The 23,881-nt window shown below is 38.3% G+C and overlaps 1 protein-coding gene across 1 annotated transcript in view; it reads left to right on the top strand.

Annotated features, from left to right (window-relative positions):
- CFTR (CF transmembrane conductance regulator) overlaps positions 1 to 23,881 on the top strand; it is a 105,736-nt gene that overhangs the window by 45,516 nt on the left and 36,339 nt on the right. Inside the window, exons 8-17 of the mRNA XM_020789713.3 lie at positions 8,285 to 8,531; positions 9,432 to 9,524; positions 10,985 to 11,167; positions 12,527 to 12,718; positions 16,792 to 16,886; positions 18,557 to 18,643; positions 20,377 to 21,097; positions 21,728 to 21,856; positions 22,546 to 22,583; positions 22,903 to 23,171. Coding sequence (XP_020645372.3) covers positions 8,285 to 8,531; positions 9,432 to 9,524; positions 10,985 to 11,167; positions 12,527 to 12,718; positions 16,792 to 16,886; positions 18,557 to 18,643; positions 20,377 to 21,097; positions 21,728 to 21,856; positions 22,546 to 22,583; positions 22,903 to 23,171 — 2,054 coding nt within the window. The remainder of the gene's footprint in view (positions 1 to 8,284; positions 8,532 to 9,431; positions 9,525 to 10,984; positions 11,168 to 12,526; positions 12,719 to 16,791; positions 16,887 to 18,556; positions 18,644 to 20,376; positions 21,098 to 21,727; positions 21,857 to 22,545; positions 22,584 to 22,902; positions 23,172 to 23,881) is intronic.

Genomic DNA, 23,881 nt, shown 5'->3' with positions numbered 1-23,881 from the left:
AGCGTGTAATCACTAGCACCCGTTTCACATGTTCAGCCAGGTCATTTCCCACGAGCACGGCTGCTGGCAGAGTCGATGAAATCACTAGCCGCCAAACTCCCCTCCAGCCTTGAAAGTTCACAGGTACCTCCGCTACTGGCAGTGAGATCACCTGCCCCTCAATCCCTGCCACCTTCATGCTCTCATTTGGGATTACATATTCCCTAGGAATAATATCTGGATGGCACAGGGTCACCTGAGAACAAGTGTCCCGCAGCCCCCGATACTGATGGCCAAGTATTCCTACGTCCACCCCTGCGGTTTCAAACAACTGAGAATCTGTTCTCACGAGCAGGCAGCGCCTGACCTCTACAAGAGGACCATTTTCCTCAGCCTGATCAGCAGATGTAGCTGTTCCAGATTGAGTAGCCATGGCAACAGGCTCCCTCAGTGACAATGAGCCTTGCTCTTTCTGGACACAGAACACAGCTTTTGGCTTGGTTCCACTCGAATCCTGAGGCACAATTCCTTTTAGCTGCTTTAATTTCTCACACTCTGAGATTAGATGGCCCTTTCCCTGACAGAAATAACATTTTCTGCTATATTTTGAGTCTTTCTCATCTTGTTTTGGTTTTCCCTCCAAAATCTGAGGTCTTGGTTTCATGTCTGAGGGCTTCCCTTCACCATGGGCCCCTCCCCCTTGCTGGCTTTTCCCTGGTCCCTGAGAGTACTTGCTGTAGGTTTCTTTGGGTTTCCCCATCGCTTTCCCCTCACCCAAGGGCTTTCTTATCTGGTAAATAAAATCTGCAATCTCTGCTGCTTCTGCCACAGATTTCGGTTTCCTTTCCCTCACCTGGAATTTCAGTTCCCCATGCAGGACTGAATAGAACTGTTCCAGCGCTATCAAGTCTTTGAGCTGCTGAAAGGTCTCTGTCCCCTCCTGAGATAGCCATTTCTCTAGCAGCCTCACCAATTGGGCCCCCACTTGGGTAAAAGTCTGCTCTGGTTTCTTGGTGATTGACCTGAATCTCTGCCTCAGCTGTTCCGCATTTATCCCATGTCTTGCAAACACCAGTTTTTTAAACTCTGCAAAATCTTTCATCAGTTCCTGTGGCATCTCTGAATAAACTTCAGCAAGGCTGCCACTGATTAAAGATCGCATAATGGTCATCTTCTCAGTTTCCCTCACTGAGAAGTCCACAAACGCTCTTTCCACTAAGGAAAAGAACACCTCAGGACAATCTCCCTTGTGGTACACAGGGAATTTCTTCAGGTCAGCTTTAGACAATTGGCCTCCCTCAGAATCCCTATTGTTATTATTGTTCTGGTTCATCAGTTCCAGTTTTCTTAACTCAAACGCCATTCTTTCTTTTTCCAGAGCAATTTTCTCTCTCTCCCTCTCTATCTCAAATTGCCTTTGTTTCTCTCTTTCCCTTTCCTCCATTTCCCTCACCCTCAGTTCATGCTGTTGGGCTATGAGTAATTTTCTGAGTTCTGGGTTCTGTTCTCCCGTGCTGTCACCTTGCACTGAGCCAAATTCATCCTCAGAACCTTGGTCAACCTGGGGGTCTTTCACTTCACCCATTTCTGCCATTTGGCTTCGAGTCAAGGGCATAATCCCCCCCCCCAGAACAGGCTGCTTTCAAAAGTCAAGCCTCAAAATAAAGCGACCACTTTTTTTTTCTCTTTTGCCTCAGAACCAGCCTTCTTATAGATTGCTGCTGTCCCTCAGCACTAACTTGCAACAGTTGCGAGCTAGAGTCTACCCCCCTCGGCTAGGCCTCGCAGCAGGCAGGCTAAATCACTGTTACTTTACAGTTTTGCCTCAGCTTTTTTCCCGCCAAAAACAGGTTGCCTCAGAGCTCCCTAATCTAGCCCCCAATCTGAGGTTACACGTTCTTCTACTAGTGCACCCCCCCGTGAGGCACACCTAGAAGATTACCTACGCGCTCTCAGATTGTCCCTGACTAGACCCCCCTTGCTCTGGGCACACTTGCCAAGGCTTTGCTGGACCGCTGGACAACTGGACCAGTCGTATCCCACACGCTGGACACCAATCAATGTGACAAACCCAGACCTACTGGGATCTGCCACACTTTTACTAAGCTGCCACCAACCATTCCCTATAAGAAGTCACACAGACCAGGGATGGATTTTTAACAAATAAAAGAATAAGGTTTATTTAAAACAACACACAGGGAAAATAAAAGGATCAAGTGAATAAGATATAGTAACGTGGCTTAGTCTCATTCATACATGCACACAGTTTGGTTCACACAGAACACTTAACTTGAAGCACAGACCCTGAACCTATCAGTTCTGGCTAACCATACAGACACCTGAACCTATCAGGTTGGTACTGACTGACACGCAGTAGTACCCTGTCTGACACACAGACTCCCACACCAGCTTCTTCTTCCCAGCTGCTGCTTCGTCTTCCCAGCTTCTCTCACAGCTCTCCTCATATATATACAGTACAGCCCCTCCTCCTGATGTCCCGCCTTCCACTCCCCATAGGATGGAACTTTCCCTCCAAACCCATGACAGACAGGTAACATCAGTGCTGTATGTAACAGTGTCCAAAGCAGGGCAGCCTCAGTTTCAAGGTTTGTTGCCTCCAGTGATAGTTCAGGCTTGTTCATAAATAAGAACAATGAATCTGCTTATAGAAAGGAAGTACAAAGATTGATACTATGGTGTAAAGAAAATCATCTCACACTTAACATCAAAAAAACTAAAGAACTCATAATTGATTTTAGGAGGAAGAGAAATGTACATTTACCACTGTACATAAACGGTGAGGAAGTGGAGAGAGTTGGTAGTTTTAAATTTCTGGGTACTTACATCTCAGAGGACCTCTCATGGACTATAAATGCCAACATGCTAATAAAGAAGGCACAGAAGAGGCTGTATTTCCTGAGAATGCTCGGGAAGTTAAATTTATCTCAGCATTTACTTCTGTCCTACTACCGTAACACCATTGAGAGTGTCCTAACTTATGGCATTCTGGCATGGTTTGGGAGTAGCTCTGTAGCGGACAAAAAAGCTCTACAGAGAACCATTAAAATTGCCCAGAATATCATCGGGCTCCAGCTACCAACCCTGGATGACATCTTCACATCCCGCTGTCTGAGGAAGTCACACAGCATCCTGAGAGACTCTTCCCATCCTGCTTATAACTTTTTTGAACTGTTACCATCTGGCAGAAGATATAGAACAATTAAAACTCGGACCACACGTTTTCTAAATAGTTTTTATCCTAGAGCTATAATTGCAATTAATAATGAGCTTAAAGACCACCAGTAGTGAATAATTAGTTGGACTGTGTTACTTGGCCTGCGGTGTAGATGTTTGTATTTTTAGTGGGGGACTTCTAGTGGGTGGGGAGTGTTTGGGGAATGTTATGTGTGTGCATGTGTCTGGTCTCTGGGTGTCTGTGAATTTCGTTGTATGGTATACTGTGTATATACTTACAATGACAATAAATTATACTATTACTATTACTATTACTATTACTATTACTATTACTATTACTATTACTATTTGTTTGTCTGTCTGGTAGTCCAGGGTATCTGCAAATCTTACCTCCAGCATCACATTTCAACCGAATCATTTTTTTCCTGTCTTGTGTGGTAAATTAGGTAAATCTTGCTCTGCCTATCACACCCCTAGATCCATCCTGTTTTTCTTTGGCTCTTTGGGTTCTTTTAAGGAGAAAGGCAGGGTAAAACTATTTTAAATAAAGTAAAATAAAATTTAAAAAATGGGATACAAGATTGTAGAACATTTTGGTCAGAAGGGCGATTAGACCAGCTGGCAGATATTATGACAATAATTGTGTGTCATCAAGTCAATTCTGATTTAAGGCATCCCTTTCTGGGGTTTCCTAGGTAAAAAAATTCTCATAATTGGTTTACCATTTCCTTCTTCTGGGGTCATCCTGAGACTGTGGAGCTTGTTCAAAGCCACACAGGCTGGCTCTTCTGGGAATCAAACTCCCAACCTCAGATGCCTAATGCATCAAGCTATCCAACCATAGTCAGCAAAGGTTTCTTACTCCCATTGGTTGAAATATCATCACTAACAAAGTAATCACCTTACAAATTATGGAGGGAGAACAGGATTAGATTTGCGTGTCTGTGAAATAATGTCCTCCATTTTTGCTACTGAAAATGAATTCCTGTCCTGACTGTAAGCTTAGAAAAACCTTGTTCTGCAAAACCTTGTTCTATGTCCATCTGCCTAAGCCATTATATTTGCTCTTGGTGGACCACACTATTCAAGTGGAAAATAGCAGTTGCAGAATAGGTGAAGGGAGAGGAGACACAGGAAAATGAACTAACATTTATTTGTTTATATAGGGATGCTTGAAAAAGCATGGGATGAGGGGGAAAGGGAGCTTTCAGATTAGATTAACATGAAGTCTTCTCACCCCTCCTCTAAATAGCATGATAATCAGAATTATCCCTTTGTTTCAAGGTATGTATTTTGTAATTTATTTATTCTTTTATTATTGTTGTTGCTTTTAAATCTGTTTTAGTAATGTTTTTATCTTTAATTCTTTTTAAAATATTTGTAAAACTTACTGTTTTTAGCTTTCAAATATTGCCTTTTTAAAGGAGAAATACAGGATAAAAATATTTTTAATAAAAATAAAACAGAATATTGTATACTATTTGGCATGACAGGAAAAATATCTCAAGTTCCAACTTGGTTATACATGAACAATTACTTAGGAGTCATATGCTGAAACCCTTTTATATTCCAGCCCTGGTAGAGACATTTATTATTTCAACTTCTAAATGCCTACATAAAATGTTTAGATAGCAAGCAGTAAGTAATCAGGTAAATTGGAAGTTTTATAGCTCCTTCATCTAGAAGTATATATTCAGCTTAGGCAATGTTAAAGAGTGTAATACAATTCTTTCCCTTAAATGTTGTATGTGTTTTCCTTAAGAAACATTTTCTTGTTCGTACACAAAACTGATTATAATACTGGGTGAGTCTTTCATTCTGTTTTCAACAATGCCAATCTATAGTTTGCTTGTGGGCATAGTGTATGCAAATCTTAAATAAGAACAGGCGCAATAATGAATATTGCAACATTTCAATAAGATTTTAGTAGTAGATCTGTATATGCTTAGAAACTGTAAGAAACCAGAGCATGTTGGAGTCAACTATATGTTTCAAGGTGAAGTGATGTAGAGTTTCTATTTTGCATTTCTTTAAAGGATAATTTTAAGGTTTAGAGGATAAAAGGAAGCCAAGGAAGGAATAGGACGAAACACCATGTCCATGTATTCACTAACAAGAAGTTTCAGATCATATAAGGCAAAGATGGAGACTTGATTCATGGAACTCAAGTTGCAGCAGTGACTAAACTTGGTTTTTTTTCTTCAGTGATTCAGACGTGACTCATCACTTGGAAGCCAGCCACCCCCTTTCTTTTTTAGGGGGAAAAAGCTTGTTTTAACAGAGACTTGGACTTAGGACTTGAGACTCGATACTTGGTACCAAGACTTGGACTTGCTACCAAACACTAGGACTCAGACTTGGGACTCTGACCCAAAGACTTCCCAACATCCCCGGTATAAGGAAAGAAAAGGACAACGAGGCACTAACTGGTCTTTATAAAACTTTGCTTTTTGTTACATTTAAAGAAACAATTTCAATTAGAATTCCTTAAAAAAAAATTCTTCAGTGTATTAATTTCATTTTCTATTATGTGAAAGTGAAATTGACTTTAATTTTTTTCTACAGTCACCAACTCCTATCTGGCTTTTCTGTCTCTTAGTAGTTTCTCTTTCAGATGGTCATTGCAGTTCAAAACATAGATAATATTGCTGATTGTTGAGTGATGACATTGTGGTCCTGGTGACTATTTCTGTAATTTCTCTGCTACTCCTAAAGCAATGGTCCAGAGTGCTTGGAAACCCACTGTAGAAGGGTTTTGGTACCAGGGTTTTGGCACTCCTAATTTCAGGAATTAGGAGATGAAATTCCCAGTGTAACTATGAGCGTCACATTCGATTTTGGCCATTTTTATTACAATGATTTCAATGACAAGTTAAAATTTTGAACTCCATAACATGTGTAGACTGTAATCAACATTTTTTACTTATCCAGTGAATTATATGCCTAATATATGCTTTCCTTAATAAATGTTTCCTGTTTGATATACAAAGTTGATTATAGTACCAGGTGTCTTTCATTTTGTTTTCAACAATGCCAGTCTGCAGTTTATTTGTTGCCATAGTGTATACAAATCTTAAATAAGATGAGAAACAATAGTCAGTATTGCAATAAACTTACTTTTACTTGTCAATGTACAAATTGGAACTGGAAAGTTCCCTCCACCATCCCAGTGCACATTATGTTGGCAACGGTCAACAATGAATCTGATTTGCTGTCTTACTGACTGCATCATTTCTGAGCCAGATCTTTACACTCTGCCTTAGTACTGGGCCTTTCATTCAAAATTTTATTAAATGGTTTCAACGGCATGGAGCATTTTAGGAACACAGGACTCCTTCCAAAGACAACTTGGTGATGATACAGTATATAGTCCTTTAATGATTAACTTCCTATTGCTATAAATGTTAAAGTGGGCTGAAGGTTCCTCCAAAGATAAATCTATAGCTGCCATTTTATTACACTGTTCCTTGGCAGTTTCTTTCAGTCTGGAGTCCCACAATTTCAAGAAGTGTTGCAGATAATACTTGAATTGTGATGAAGAATTTTTGCAGGCATATAAAGCTGTATGGTTTTTTCTTTGCCTTTCCTCATTTATTATATGGACCTCAGAATGTTGTTATTTTAAAAAATTAGCTCTTAGAGTGCAGAATGTCACTTAGAAAAAATTGTGTTGGTTTTAGTGGCACTGACTGTTAAGTAAATATGTATAAGATTGTGACCTTAATATCTTTTGTCTTCTTCTCTTCCCTTCACTTCTTTATATTTGATATGAACTAATATTTGTACATCTCTGCTGACTTTTCTATAGAGCAATTCAAGGAGACAACTAATAAAAATGCTTAACTTGATTTATTTGGATAGTAGTTAGCCTGACGTCTGTAGGTCTAGGAACTCTTCAGGACCACATGAGAGATAAAGTGTGATCTCTTACAAGGACGAGAAACAGAAGGACAGGGAAATTGTTCTGCTTTTAACCTAATCACTTGGTGCAAAGTATAAGGTTATGGCTCTCCTTAGTTAGCCTGTTATGTTTTCTGAAATCCTTAACAGTTTGGCAGGTAAACATCAACAGTAAAAACAGCTGTCGTGTCCGTGTGTCCATGTATGTCCGTGTGTGTCCGTGTCCGTGTGTGTGTGTGTGTGTCCGTGTGTCCGTGTCCGTGTGTGTGTGTGGTCTGTCTGTCTGCTGTCTGTCTATCTGTCCGTGTGTGTCCGTGTGTGTGTGTCCGTGTGTGTGTGTGTGTGTGGTCTGTCTGTCTGTCTGTCTGTCTGTCTGTGTCTGTGTGTGTCTCTGTGTTGTGTGTTTAGATGTTGATGTAGCTGCTGGATATCCTAACTTTTAGGAATCTATCCTGTCTTAGAATACTTAAAACAGCTGTCAGTATACTGTAGATAGCTGTCATCAGAAAGGAGATTGGGTACATTCATGGAGATGAGAGCTGCTCGTATCTAGTGGGCAAGATGACAATGTATCACCTTTAGTGCCAGAAGCAATGTGTTTCTATATGTTCAGCTATTGGGGAGCGTGATATGGAAGGGCTTGTTTTGCTCATCTCTTTCTGCCAGGCTTCACATAGGCAACTGGTTAGTCATTGTGAGAACAAAACGTTGGCCAAGATTGGGATTTGCTCTGATCCAGCATGTTTCGTCTTACACTTTTATGTTCATACAATCTTTGAATGCACAGCTCAGATGTAAGAGCAACTTACACTTCTTGCTGAAAGTTTATCATCATCTAGTCGTTTAGTTGTGTCCGACTCTTCGTGACCCCATGGACCAGAGCATGCCAGGGCCTCCTATCTTCTACTGCCTCCCGGAGTTGTATCAATGAAAGTTTATCAAGCATGATCAAAATATAATGATTCATGTTTTGGGTTTGCATTTGCTTTCTAATTCTCATTTTGTTCAAAATTTCACTGGATTATTCTGGACCAGCCAGAATCCTAGCCTAACCTCAAAGGATTGTTGTGCAGATAAAGTTGTGGTAGAGCAGAGAGACCATCTGACTTCAGATCCATATTGTCCTGACCTACATCCTGAGCTAATGCTATTTTCCAAATAGATAACACTAACCAAAACAGCGTCTATGCTTTGTTTTTCTTTTTGACAGAACTGAACTGAAGTTGACCCGAAAAGCTGCTTATGTGAGATATTTCAATAGCTCAGTGTTCTTCTTCTCTGGTTTTTTTGTGGTGTTTTTGACTGTGCTTCCGTATGCCCTCATCCGTGGAATTATCCTCAGAAAAATATTTACCACCATCTCATTCAGCATTGTTCTTCGAATGACAGTCACCAGGCAGTTTCCTTGGGCTGTGCAGACATGGTACGATTCTCTTGGAGCAATAAGCAAAATACAGGTATAGCACATAGATCAACTAATCCTGTCTAGTATATTATCTTGCCACTTTATCACTGAAACTATGTTAAAGTATTTTATTACCCCTCATTATGTGTGATTTGTAGAACCAGTTTCAATGTATTTCTCTTCTGATGTTACTAGCAAAATGTCAGTTGTGTGAGGCTACTGCTGTTGCTTCAATTGCAGTGATTTGAACATTCATTAGATGGCCTGTTGAGATTAAATGAGATTTACTTTTGTATCAGTGTTCTGAAAAGCTTGAATATGAAACATGATTTTTAGATAAGAAGCTGTCCTTGGTTAATATTGCCAATTTGTTCAACTGGTCCCACTCAACAAAATGTAGACAGGCTTAGTTATGCATGTATAACACTTAGCTATTTTAATTGGAAAGGGTACCACTTTAAGTTTGGGCTAGGTGGTGTCTGCAGCAAACTCTTATATCCTACATCAGTGATCCCCAACCTTGGGCCTCCAGATGTTCTTGGACTACAACTCCCAGAAACCTTCACCACCACATCTGCTAGCCAGGATTTCTGGGAGTTGAAGTCCAAGAACAACTGGAGGCCCAAGGTTGGGGACCACTGTCCTACATTATATTTGCTTAATGTGCAACACTTGGATGTGTCCATTTTATATCTATATTGTAGTTACAGAATGAGCAGCCCAAAAACTATTTAACATGAATGCATCCTCTTTGTGATGGGAAAATAGATCAGGATGTAGAAATATCCAGGGATGGGGAGAGATTCTACCCTAGGAGACAGAGATCCATTCTTCAGTGCCCACTCACAGAATCCATGGAATTCCTCCAGAATTGAGCATGCTGTGTCATATGCATTTGGGTTTTTTTTTTTACATCTTTCTGCTTTTACATCTATCATAATTAAACTTACAGGATTTTTTGCAAAAAGAAGAATACAAAACCTTGGAATATAATTTAACAACGACAGGGCTTGAATTAGACAAAGTCACAGCCTTCTGGGATGAGGTAATTGTTGCAGAGTTTAGAATTTCTGGTAAAATTTTATATTAGTACAGAGACTAACAGAGGAGAATAGTGACATGTTCCCCTGAGTCCACTTCTTTCTCATTAACTGGCACTTAAAGTCTCATTAATTCACTTTGAGATATTGGTAGGAGAAAGAATAAAAATATGTCTTTACTTATAGTAGATGGAAATTATAGACATGTATATGTTACTTTCTTTCTTCACATACACTTAGCAACCAAAAAATCAACAGCAAACAAACAACTGCTTCTAGCTGATGAAAGGGAGGGAAAAGAACACTCAGCAGAGAGGCAGGGCTGTCTTTGAACTGAAAGGCTAGAAGGAATGATTGATTAGTGCTAAGTAGATAGGCACTCACCCTAGCGCAGAAAAGTGCCTCCCAGTTACACAACCTACAGATAACATGCTAGGTTGCAACAAAACTCCAACAATAATTTCAGTATATTTTGCTAAATTCTTAAATTACTCTTTCAATAGATTTTCCATTATTTCATGTACAAAAAATGTTGGTAACGTAACCACTCCTCTTCTGTGTTAATCTATACTCATGCTAGGAAAAGCTTAATCAGCAATTTACTTCGTCTCTTAAAAGTACAAATGCTCAGCCAAAAACAGGCCTGGAAAACATAATGCATAGAAAAGTCAAAGGTGAAGATTTTAAATGTATCAGTAGTAGGGCACAGAATGTGGTATTGAAAGTGTGCCCTAATAAATCACTGAGCTAAATGTGGTCCTGTGGAGTGTATAGGCCTCTCCCAGTGAGGTTTGGTGTATTATTTTGTGTAGTCTAATGCTTATTTTCAGGCATAAAGACTTCAGTTCCTCATCTATTTTTGAATATAATGGGGAGTATTGACATCATGTACCCAAAAGAAGACTGGGCATAATACGATGCTGTGATGTCTTGTCCTTTGGTAATTTTGGTACAAGATTTGTGGTGGCTAAAAGCTTAGTTTAAGGCATATACCCTTTCTTCTTTATTTAATTACGTTCATTTTGACTGTTAATGGTTTAGTGGAAGTTTGCCTGTCAATTCGGAGGATAACCATACAAAGCATTTCTGTACTAGCATAAACTGTAGCTCATGTTTACCAGCTTTTCTTTTCAACTAGGATGCACTTCTAGTTTCCAAGGCTGGCACCGGGCGCTTGTATATGCATATATGTAAGAGGGACACAAAGCTATTACTTAATGAATGCATAATAAACATTAAATTGGAACTGTAATGCATGGGTTATAAACCAGGATCCAGTCCAAAATATGAGCATCCCCCCCATCTAACATATTTATTAGTTACTGATAATTATACAGATACATAACAAGGGAGAAAGGTGATGTTAGAAGAATACATGTAAAAATTATGGAATGTTACAGTAAAGTTTAAGCACCTGTCAAATATATTGCTGCTAAATTTGGATTTTCCATTCATTTTTCCCCAGGGAATGGGGGAGCTTTTTGCAAAAGCGAATGTTGAAAATGGTAGTGGCAAAATATCCACTGCAAATGGTGGTCTCTTCTTCAGTAACTTTCCACTCCGTTTTACTCCTGTGCTCAAGGACATCAACTTCAAAATTGAAAAAGGACAGCTTCTAGCTGTTGCTGGATCTACTGGAGCAGGCAAGGTATGGCCAGCTTGCTAAAATCTGTTATTCAGCAAAATGTTGGTAAATATTGTGATACAGTATGCGATAAAAGCATACATTCTACACATTTTGTCATTGATAGCATCACTAGCCCTATGTTTCCCTCTTTTCACATTGTTAATGTTTAGCAAAACCATGAAACCATCCCACTGTTAGGTTCCCATCCCAACAAGTGGCACCTAATAAAGTCAAAGTGCACTGTTTTGCCTTTACCTCGCATGTGTTGAGAGGAAGGGTGATGACAGAGGGCTGATGCTTCTGATGATGACTACATCAATGGAATCTCTAAATCTGACCATATATTGTGTACTAACATTGATACATCAGGATAAGTGTGTGTAACTTCTGAGCACTCATCATTAAATTGGCCATCATCATTGCTCAGTTCGTAGATACTGGCAGTAGTTTCAAATGGTACAGCTGCAGCCAACTCACAAATTGATAATTCTTTCAATGGAATTTCAATAATACTGTAGGGATTTTTCCCCCTCTCAAGCCTGAGTTATGGGAATAGGCAGTCTTCTCCAAGGCCTCTGTGTATGATACTGGCAGAAGGATGGAGATATTTAAAAGGAAAGTTGTCTAAAGATTTCCCCAGCTTAGAAGTAAGGAATAAGTCACAAGTTGAATGCCTTTCAAAATGACTGTCTGTGTCTTCATAGAGTGGGAGTTAATTTCTGACCAGGATGATTGCATTTATTTCTAAAAGCATGATAATATTTCTTTTTATTTCTGATGTTCACTAACTGCAATACGTTTAGTTCCAACTACCTTTTAATACAACAGAAGTCATAATGGATAGCTGCAGTCAATAGCTTTTTGAAGGTCTTTAACAGTTATAAGCATGAATCACTACCTATATTTCTATCATGGTTTAAAAAGAGGAATATCAGGAAATGTGAGGTCAAACCAAATTTGTACTAACTTGATCAATTAATAATGTTTAAAAAAATAAAAGTAATTTACTTGCACATTTGAAGGTTGCACAATTTGCTATATCCCAGGACACATAAATAATTTACATTTTATGTGCTGCTATACTTACCTTTTTGACATAGATAGTTTCAGATTTGTCTTTTAAATATGAAACACTCTCTTTCTATTTAATGTCTGAGCTGAACCTAGCATTAGTTCCTAAGACTGCTTCTTAGGCATTTCCTATCACGTTATATGTTGGGGTTTCTTATCCTGTCAGAGTTATTGATATAAAACTAAATTGTACCCATTATATGTACCAACAACATGAGAGTGGCTATGTGTAGTGGGTCTTGTACACATTGTGTAAATGTCCTTATTAACTGAATCAATGTTAACTAAGGTTAATACTCTCAATTACAGTCTTCTCTCCTGATGCTAATCATGGGAGAACTGGAGCCTTTGGAAGGCAAAGTCAAGCACAGTGGGAGGATTTCGTTTTGTCCTCAAGTATCATGGATCATGCCCGGAACAATTAGAGAGAACATCATTTTTGGGGTTTCCTATGATGAACTGCGATATAAGACTGTTATCAAAGCCTGTCAATTACAAGAGGTTAGGCTTCAGTTTTCAGTATTTTCATTCTTTGTGGCAAATGATTGTACTTTAAATCTTTAAAGATAAGCTATAACCAATTTAAACACTGTATGAGGAGTGCAATCTAAGATACAACAAATTCAAAGATGGATTTTAAAAATACAATTTAAGATTTACCTAATTCAAGATGCTTATACTGTATGTGGATCCCTTTTGCTTGAAGGATAATCTGCTGTATGTTCATGCACAATGTGCCCGGAAATAAAAGAACATACATTTTATTAAATTGAACGAAGGGTAGTTTAGTTTAAGATCTATGAGTTGGGCACTTGGGAGTTGAATTCCTCAGTGTGTGCCTGGGAAAGAGCCTACCTCTGTAGCTTTGAGCAACCTGTGCAATCCCAAATTACATCTCTGCATTTTCAATTAAGGATAAGGAGACTATGCAGCTGTCAGCAGTGTTTATCTCTCAGTGTTTGCAGAACAGCTAGCATAATGCTGATACATACAGTAGACCCTGTGAGAGATTGCACAACTTGCTCATCTTAGGGAGGTAAGGCGTAGCTCATATATTAGCTATCATCATCTGTATTGAATTGTTTTGTAGTGAGGGAGCTGTCAAAAAATTACTGTGAAATCAGTTTCTGTGTGCATGTGTGTCCACATCTAGAAATTATGGAAACTAAACTGTGATAATCCAGGAGTTTCCACCTCTTTTATTTCCCCGCTCACATTTATAGAGCATTCAAGTAAACAGTTTAATGTGCAAGAGACCAGAAGGCAACATCTTAAATAGTGTTTGTAATGTCCTGTTTTTGCATGCCCTCATTATATGAACTGTATGTACTTGAAAGACAGGAGGTTACATGGCATCAAGTTAAGAACTGAGGCCTCAGACCATATATCTTCAACTCACACCCTGTTGGGGCTGGCAGGTGAAGAAACTGGTGCATTATTTTATTTATTAAACTTGTACCCCGCCCATCTAGACTGATAGCCTCTACCTCCTTTGACTGGTCTGCAATCTATTTGTCAGAAACCTATAATCAAAGTTTACTTGAGGAATTAGTAAGTTTATCAAGTGCAATTATACAGAGATGAATGAGAAAGCAAATAGTTTACATAACTTTCTGAGTTTGACATATTAGAGTTTGAATAAAATGTTCAGTCCATGGGACAGCATGAAGCACTTCCAGCAGAACATGTTACTTATTAATGTTCAGAGTTGAAATACCTCCCTGGCAGTACTTTCCTATCCAAAAATATTTCAGATTGAATCAGAAGTATGCCACAATGTGTTGTTTCCTTCAGAAAAGTTGTCGTGGCACTTCATTAAAGTGCATATAGGAGTTTTCATAAGAGGTTTTCAACCCACTGTCTTTTACATTCACTCTGACTACAGTATTTAGAAGCAGTCTGTGCCACATGGTCTTGCATGGTTGCCAAGGCAAACAACAACAACAACAACAACAACAACAACAACAACAACAAAGAAACCTTAAAAGAAGGGTGATTATTGTGGGATCCTAGGAAAAATATACAGAAATGAGAGTGCAATACAACAGGACTGGGCAAAATTCACACTGTGATTTACATGTCCCTCTCATGGGCCCAAATGTGGCTCTGAACCACCCACAATATTTTTAAAAACAGAAAGTCCCCTTGGCTCTCTAGTGGGCATGGGAAGCAAATTTTTGTTGTTTCAACCAAACATAATAGGACATTTTCAATTAAAAATTATGTATTCATATGTGAAAACAATTGGAGGTGGATGGGCAAGGCACAGAAGCAAATGCAGTCCTCAAGAGAAAAAAGCAGAATACACCCCCCTAGATTGAAAGATGACTCTAACAAATGTACATGAACATAAACTATTTTGACTGCACATAATAATTTCTATTTACAGTGGTGCCTCACTTAACGATTTTAATTGGTTCAAAATATATCGCTATGGGAAAACATCGTTAAGCGAAACACGTTTTCCCATAGAGATGCATTGAAAACCGGATAATCCGTTCCAATAGGAACGGATTGCCATCCTTAAGTGAAAATCGCCATAGGAAACATCTTTAAGCGAAACACAGTTCCCCAATTGAAATGCATTGAAACCTATTCAATGCATTTCAATGGTGAAAAAAAATTCACAAAAATATTAAAAAGACTCAGAACACAGCCAAATTAATTTAACGAAGGTTTTATTAGGTGCACTAACGATTCCAAGCATTTAAAACATTTTTAAACATTTTAGAATATTTTAAAAATAGCAAAAAAAGGGGCTGCCAAAAAAACGTTAAGAGAAATGGGGGACCTAAAACCAAAAACGTTAAGAGAAACATGGTCCCAAAATCGCTAAGCGAAAATTGCCCATAGGGAAAATTGTTAAACGGAGCACAAGATCACTCCGAAAAAGCCATCGTTAAGCGAATTTTTCGTTAAATGAAGCAATCGTTAAGCGAGGCATCACTGTATTTTGATTGATGCAAAAACTACCCCACCTCACAAAAGAGTGCCAGACTTCACTAGGAGGTGTTTTTATATGCCTCTCTTACAAGCCAGTCTAAAGGGAGATCTGTAGGGCAAGTTGTAGAAGCTTGTGTTTTGTCATAGCTGTCATTATCCCAGTAAAGGAATAATCCCAAAATTAGACAAGCATTGAGAAACATTTAAAAACTCATCTGAGTATCTACAGCAGCCGTTCTCAACCTTTTTTTGGCCATGGCCATAAACACAATATAAAAAAATACAGACTGACTTGGGATTGTATAAGTCGCATAACAAACCTTATAAGGTGGTGTGTGAAGAGTTGCTCCCAGTCTGTGACTCCCTCCAAATATACCAAGGCCTCCCCGGGAGGCAGATGGCCCCCACTGAGAATGGCTTATCTAAAATATAAGCAAAGCAAAAGCAAAGGATGCTGCTTATATACCGCACCATAGCAGTGCTTATATATTATTAATTTATTTAAAATATTATACCCTGCCTTTCTCCTTTAAAAGGACCTAAGATGGCTTGAAATACAACATTTAAAGCTGAAAACAATGAGTATACAATAGCGGATTACACTATTAAAAGACAATATTTAAAGCTAAGAACAATGAGTGTAAAGAGGCAGCTTACATCACTAAAAGACAACATTGAAGCTAAAACAATAAGTATGCAAATACTAAAAATGAACAAACAAATACCAGTCTGAGAGACACAAGTAGTACTAAAGACCCAGTCTGAGCTGTAATAAATAACAATCCATCTAAAGGTGGATACTATATCGCCCCATAGTACTTCAGCCAAATCTCTGCTCATGACCTGGGTTCAGTCCCAGGTAATTGTTTGAGGTTCACTCAGCCTTCCATCTTTCCAAGGCTGGTAAACTGAGTACCCAGCTTCGGGGTGGGGGGTGAGGTGAGTGGGAATGTGTAGCCTGCATAACTAAATTATAAACTGGCCAGAGAATGCTTTAAGGTGGTATATAAGCAGCACAATTTGCTTTGCTTTTCTTCTCTATTTTTTGCCTCTTGCATTACTGCTGTATGTTGGATTGCCTATTTCAGCACCTCAGCATTTACTAATGACCTTTGGAACTAGAAAATAAATGAGTGACAATTTAATACTAAATGAGCCCATTTCATTTTATTTGGAGTACAGTTCATACAATGATATTTATGTGCCACACAAAGCTCACTCTAAATTCATCTTAGCAATTGTACACTTGCTGTACTTTGTCCAGTTGTGATTCCTTAGGCAATTGTGCTGCCAGGAGCAGTCACACCCTTTGGGAAGGAACCAAGACTACTCCACTTAAGTTTCTAGTTTCTTTTTATATAAATTTTTGAAATTATTGTTCTATTATTTTGTTATATTTTTAAATGATTGTTGTTTAATATTTGAGGTTTTTTTGTATACTGCCTGGGTAGATATTAAAAAAGGTATCAAAATATTTTAATATTTTTGTATATTGTCATACATCAAAATACAAGATAAGACTTGTATGAAAAGCTGTTGGTTACTACTCCTTCATTATGAAAAGCTTATTATAAAACAAATTTGAAAAGTCCCAGAAAAGATGAATGCAAAAAAAAATCTTCTGTCAATAGGACATTTCAAAGTTTCCTGAAAAAGATGACACAGTTTTGGGGGAAGGTGGAATCACTCTCAGTGGAGGTCAACGTGCCAGAATCTCCTTAGCCAGGTGAGCTGAAATGACAGTATGATGATTGTAATAAACAGGGTCTACATTTGTATATTTTGATATAAATATGCAGCTTCTCATGCTATCCAATAGCATTGGTATTCATATACAAATTAAGATATTTTCTTTAGACATACAGTACTTTTTTCCTGATAATTAATTGACAAAATGATTAGTGTCTGAAAATTATTACTTCTTAAATGTTTTCAAATACAACTTTAGGCTAAATGGTCTGGAAATATAGTTGCACTTCATATTTTCTTCTATACAAAGAAAAATAATAGACATGAAATTAAAAATTATCTGTGGTGTGTGAGTGCATGTGCATCTGTGTGATTGGATGTGTACGGGAGATTCCATTCACCACTTTTAAGTGGCAACTGGAAGAGTATCCAGAAGGGCATGTGGGCCTACATCTGAGAAAGATCCTCACCTGTGTTTAAGGGACAACCTGGAAGGTATTCGTGAAGGCTTTCACAGCCGGGATCTAATGGTTGTTGTGGGTTTTTCGGGCTCTTTGGCTGTGTTCCGAAGGTTGTTCTTCCACTCCCAAGCCAACTACACCAGAACACAGAGTGCTGTCCTTTGAAGATGCCGGCCACAGAGACTGGCAAAACGTTAGAAAGAACAATCCTCAGAACACGGCCAAAGCGCCCGAAAAACCCACAACAACCAATCTGGAAGGTGTTCTTCAAACCCTTTTGGACAGAGAATACAGCTTGGTCCAGAAGATAATCCAGCCTTTCCGATTATAGAAGCCATGTATCAGATTTGTTCTCATTTTATCACTAGAGATGGGCATGAACCTTGGTTTGGAGCTTTGTGCCAATTCGTGTGCACAGCACCACAGATGCCATATGTTCCCCTCCCTGGCCAATGTCCCAGTCAGAGTGCACTCCTCTCCTTCTCCTTTTTGGCTGTTTGACCAGTCCCGGCAGGAGCACAGGTTTACCTATCCTGCCTCTTTCTTTGAGTGGGCAATTAGTCAAGGAGGTGGGGGCAGGGAAGACTGTGCTCCTGCCAGAGACTGGTTAAACAGTTGGAGAGGAGAGGAGTACATGCCGGCTGGTGAGTGGAAGACTCCAGCTGGGGAGGCAGCAGAAGGGAACTTGCAACATATGCTGCACATATGAACCAGCATAAATCTCCGAACCAAGGTTTGTGCCCATCTCTACTTATCACTGTTGACCAGGTTTTAATCCATTCTTGATCCCTGACGTCCATTCAGTACTTCTGCTGTATCACTTCGTTATCAGATCCTCGTTCTGTGTGCTGTCTGGATGACATACAGTACATTAGGCTGATGAATATCTTGTTCACAATTTAATCTTATTCTAGAGCAATGTGGTTGTCAACATATCTAGCATATTGAGGAAGTTCAAAAGAAGCTAATATGTTCTGAGAAAAATTCAATGCTTTATGGTCAGGTCAGGAGGAATATTTTGGGAACATGCTTAGGACATTCAATGTACAAATATTTTCTATATTGAGTGTGTGAATAGGGTGGCTTGTACAAGCTTATGCAATTGTGATCACAGATCTCTTGGACACAGTATATATTAATAAAAGCTCTCCTAAATAAATCCTTAATTTTTAAAAAAGCATTAAAATATTTTCAGATATTCTTACAATGGAAGTTAATTTCTTTTCTCTGTGTGTCTTTTTTTTAGAGCAGTGTATAAAGATGCTGACTTATATCTCTTGGATTCCCCTTTTGGTTATTTAGACATGTTAACAGAAAAAGAAATATTTGAAAGGTATGGAACATTTTGGCATATTTTCTTATTAAGTAGAGAGGCATTATACCAATGAAAGGGGAAATAGTTCATGCAAGGCAGTGACATACAGAATGAAAACATTCTGTAATACAGAATTCTCTTTGTGTTTAACATTCTGTAAATGTTTATTGTTGTATGAATCATTGTATATTCCATATCACTGAATGAGAAATTAATTGTAATTCTAAGAAATTATTGTAACTGTTTCCAGCCTCTCATTCTGGCTTTAGTGGTTCTTCTAATAAGGACACTGGACATCTCAGGAAGCATTATAACCCTTCCTGTCTGTATGCTGAGCTATGGGTTTTGAGGTTTTCTTACTACACTTGCCATTTTTCTTTAATTTGCTGCTGGTACTCAGAGTCCTACCCCTACATCAAACAACTAGCCTCCTATATGGAGAATGTCGATTCCTGAACTGTCAGAACTGAGCAACTGATAAAAACAGCTTAAAAATACAGCGATTAATAAAAACAAGCAAACTTTGGAGGTGGCTCGCTCCTAAGCCTAGAAAGCTGCCTGCTTGCAATTTGGCATGGTGTATCTTCTTTTTATATTCTACCATTTTGCCAAGTGTCATGGCATATGTTTAATAATTCCTTTATTATATTCGCGAAGGCTTTCACGGCCGGGATCTAATGGTTGTTCTGGGTTTTTCGGGCTCTTGGCCATGTTCTGAAGGTTGTTCTTCCTGACGTTTCGCCAGTCTCTGTGGCCGGCATTTTCAGAGGACAGCACTCTGTGCTCTGGTGTAGTTGGCTTGGGAGTGGAAGAACAACCTTCAGAACACGGCCAAAGAGCCCGAAAAACCTAGAACAACCAATTCCTTTATTATGAATAGCCACTTGTCTGTCTCAGTTCAAGTGAATAGGAATTACAGATGTTGAGGAATTTGATTATCAGATCAGATCTGGTGTTGGATCAGATGAGAGGGAAATTAGGTGAAACTAGATCCCAGTCCAAAATATGAATTGGTACTCAGATTGGATATGAGGATTTTCTGTTGCCCAGATATAGAGATAGATAGAACCTATAATATGGTGACAGACAGATTAGTGTATTATTTACATACCAAGGAAGTAATACTACTGTAGCCATATTTGGTATGAGATCATGGTGTGTCTTCGTGAGTTGTGGCAAAAGACATCTGGAAGAAAGATGTATAATAGAATATTTTAACATTTAGAGTAGGAGCTGAGCTCCAGACAATTTGGTAAGAACTTACTGGGGAGGGGGGAAGATTTATGTTACAGCCTTAGTAAGTTTGCTTTTAAAATTTTAAATGTTTTAAATCATTTATTGTGTTTTCAATTACTATTATAGATTAATTGTTTTTTTAATGTGTAATTTGTTGTGTTTATAGTTTTGATTGTTTTCATATTATTAGCTGCCTCATGCCTCTTCACTGGGAGAAAGTTGGCCTACATATGATACAGAACATACACATACACTTGGAAAGAGAGAGAAAGAATGTGTGTTTGTGTTTTCCAGATTTCTGGTAGTTGAACACACTACCTTACTAGATCCTATAGTGTATAAAGTGATATACATTTCTCTCCCAGTTCTCAAATTGTGTAACCTCAGATAATGCAAATTGATCTATCTTTTGTGAACTAAAAAAAGGAACAACCAGGTGTTTAGGTTAAAAAAAAATCAACAATGATTACTCTTAATATCTGTTTATAATTGTATTTGTGTTTCTTTTTTTAAAGTTGTGTATGCAAGCTTATTGCCAATAAAACTAGAATCCTTGTCACTTCAAAACTGGAGCATTTAAAGATAGCAGACAAGATATTAATTTTACATGAAGGGAGCTGTTATTTCTATGGAACATTTTCTGAGCTTCAGAGTCAACGACCAAACTTCAGCTCTGAGTTGATGGGATTTGATGCTTTCGATCAATATAGCCCAGACAGAAGGAACTCCATTCTGACTGAAACATTGAGGAGACTCTCTGTGGACAATGATGGAATGGGTTCAATAAATGAAATGAAAAAGCCATCCTTTAAGCAAACTTCAGATTTTCCTGAAAAAAGGAAAAATTCAGTCATAAATGCATTCAATTCGAGCCGGAAGTTTTCTTTCATGCAAAAAACACCACTGCAGGTCAATGGGATAGAAGAAAGTATTGGAGAACCAGCTGAAAGAAGGTTGTCTTTAGTACCTGATTCTGAACAAGGGGAAGCAATTCTGCCTCGGAGCAATGTATTCCATCCAGGCCCTACATTCAAAGGGCAGAGAAGACAATCTGTGCTTAACCTGATGACCCGAACTTCAGTTCACGCTGGACAGAGTTTTTACAAAAAAAACAGTATATCAGTACGTAAAATGTCAGTAATTCATCAGTCCTCTGAGGTAGACATTTATGCCAGACGATTGTCACGGGACAGTATAGTAGAAATAACTGACGACCTGAATGAAGAAGATTTAAAGGTATGTAGTTCAAATTAAACTTACTAGCTGTGCTTCATTTATCAGTATTTATGTATGGTGGTCTTCTTATATAAACATGCTGAGATGCAGTCCTGCATTATAGCTCCCTTAATTTTCAATTTTAAAGTTTTTTTTAAAAAAAACAATCGCAGGGTGATTATGCAATATTATTGAACTGTTATTGAATCAGATAACCTGCTGTAGTTCATGCTTAGGCTGCTTCGGAAGAGTTGAGATGGAATTTCACTAAGTCAGTCTTTTTATGTGAGCCTATGTTTCTTGAAATGCGCAGAAGGCTGGATTGTGACTATCAGTAAGATTATGAAAGTCTTCAAATTTTGTGAAGGGGAAAGAATAATCAAAATTACACATGCATGCAAGCGACTACAAAATATGTATTATGTGAGAAAATTAAGAGAAAGAGTCTATTAATTTTTCAAAAATGATTAGAAGATGGAATGGAACATAGTAATAACTGGATACAGAAATAAAATATACACATCACTATAATAATTCATTCCATGTCTATATCAATAATAGTCCCTATGCATGTGTTACTGATAGGTTATGGATATAGAAGAAGAAATAATCAGATCATTCTAATTGCATTCTTGTGTACTATTTTTCCAGGACTGTTTCTTTGATGATACCGAGACAATGAATACTGTTACTACCTGGAATACATATTTCAGATACATTACTATCAACAAAAAGTTGATTGCTGTGTTAATAATGTGTGTAGTTATATTTACAATTGAGGTAAGAATATTTTGCTTGTAATTTCTGTCTTGTGTATACAGTCTGTACAGCAAATGTAAATGAAAGCAGAGCCAGCTTTGCCTTTTTCATCATTATTACATTAAGAGTAGCCAGCTGCAGAAGAGAACTAGGTTCATAAATCTTTACTAGTTATGTAAACAATCACATTTCAACAGGTATAGCTTTTCACACAAGCCATACCTGGTTATACAGAACTTTTAAAAGAACAGGAGCCAATCCCACATGACCAACTTTGATGTAAAGTTAACAATGAATCTCTTGTTCTCAGGAACATTACACAGCCATTCCTATTCCTTTACTGAGCCTTCGTATTTAACTAGCAACAACTATATTATGTCCCTGCAATATTCCTCACACATTCAGGCCATAAGTAGAGAAAGTTATTTGTTTGGACTACATTTTCTAGAATACCACATCCCGCATGCTCACTTTGCCATCTCTGATCCAGGCACTCTGCAAACTGGGAAGTCAGGCTGCAGTCCATTGCAAAGCAAAATATATCATTTTAACCAATTGTTTTACCCTTGGACTAAGCTGTCCCATAATAATGATAGCAAAAGAGAAGAGGGAGAATGTTATCTTTTCGCTTGAATAAAAGTAGGATAAAACACAATGGCAGTAGCAGTAGGCATATTCTTAATAATTAACTATGCGTTTCCTATTCACAGGTGGTGGCTTCTCTGGTTGGGGTATTATATATCAATGGGTGAGTATTAATTGCATGATATTAACTGAGAATTTTTCTCCTTTACATCATATAAAATGTAACCTCTTAAGGATGGTTTTAACAGCAATACATTTTGATAATGTTTGGGGATAGAACAGGACAACAAGAAAGTTTGTTTGTTTGTTTGTTTGTTTGTTTGTTTGTTTGTTTGTTTGTTTGGTTGGTTGGTTGGTTGGTTGGTTGGTTGGTTGGCTGGCTGGTTGGCTGGCTGGCTGGTTGGTTGGTTTTTTACCTTGACATATTTTAATAAGGGGGGGGGCTGAGACTTGCAATAACTGTTTGTGTTCATTTCTTGCAGAATAGCAACTCTATCTCCTGTAAATATAACAGAAACAAGAAATGCTACCTCTGATCAATTGGATAATGGTGCAGTTATTATTACTGAGACAAGCAGCTATTATATCTTTTACATTTATGTGGGAGTAGCAGATTCCCTGCTGGCTTTGGGAATCTTCAGAGGCATACCACTGGTGCATACTCTAATAACTGTTTCTAAAACTCTCCATCACAAGATGTTGCGTGCGGTCCTTCAGGCACCTATGTCTTCCTTCAACAAACTGAAAGCAGGTAGAATTAGACTGGCACATTCAATCTGCAGTAACAACTTCTTGTTAAAAGTATGGAGGCTGAGAAAAGCTCTCCTCATTAGCATCAGAATTTTTCCTCCAAAGAAGGTTGGGGTAGAAATTTTTGGAGATATTGTTTGAGCTCCTTGGTAGGAGAGGAATTCTCTGGATCAGTGGTTCCCGGTCTTGGGTTCCCAGACATTCTTAGACTACAACTCTTGGAAGCTCTTGTCAGTATAGATTCTAATATTTTCCATATGTTTTTAGAAAGTAATACTGAAGCTGGGCTGAGAACTCCTGCACTTTAGAAATGGGCCCAGAAATGTCCTTGAAAAGATGTTCAGTGGTCATGTTGCATTGTGCTTTACAATACAGTAGGAGAAAGTCCTGTGGGTTTAGTTTGGTTGCAGCAGCACTCGTAAAGGGAAGAAGAAGAAAAGAAATTCTCACTCCTTCTTGTAATGCATCTGCAACCTTCTCTCTACCCAAATATTCAGTCCCCACAAGACACGAGCCTCAGATCATTGGGAGGGCTGTTCCCCTTTAAAATGGCTTGTGAAAGCCTTAGAACATTTTCTGAGACCTAGTTTTTCTTCACTTGTCAGCTAAGTGTCATGCCAGCCTTGTTTGTTAGCCAATTTATCTAGAATATTGGGTTTAAGATATGTAGGTTTCAGTCTTACAAACATATAATCAGTCTAACCTTTTGGA

The sequence above is a fragment of the Pogona vitticeps genome, chromosome 5, assembly GCF_051106095.1.
Source record: "Pogona vitticeps strain Pit_001003342236 chromosome 5, PviZW2.1, whole genome shotgun sequence".
In the NCBI taxonomy this organism is placed as follows: domain Eukaryota; kingdom Metazoa; phylum Chordata; class Lepidosauria; order Squamata; family Agamidae; genus Pogona; species Pogona vitticeps.
The sequence above is the reverse complement of the archived record's forward strand: the minus strand, read 5'-3'. Positions and strand labels throughout refer to the sequence as shown.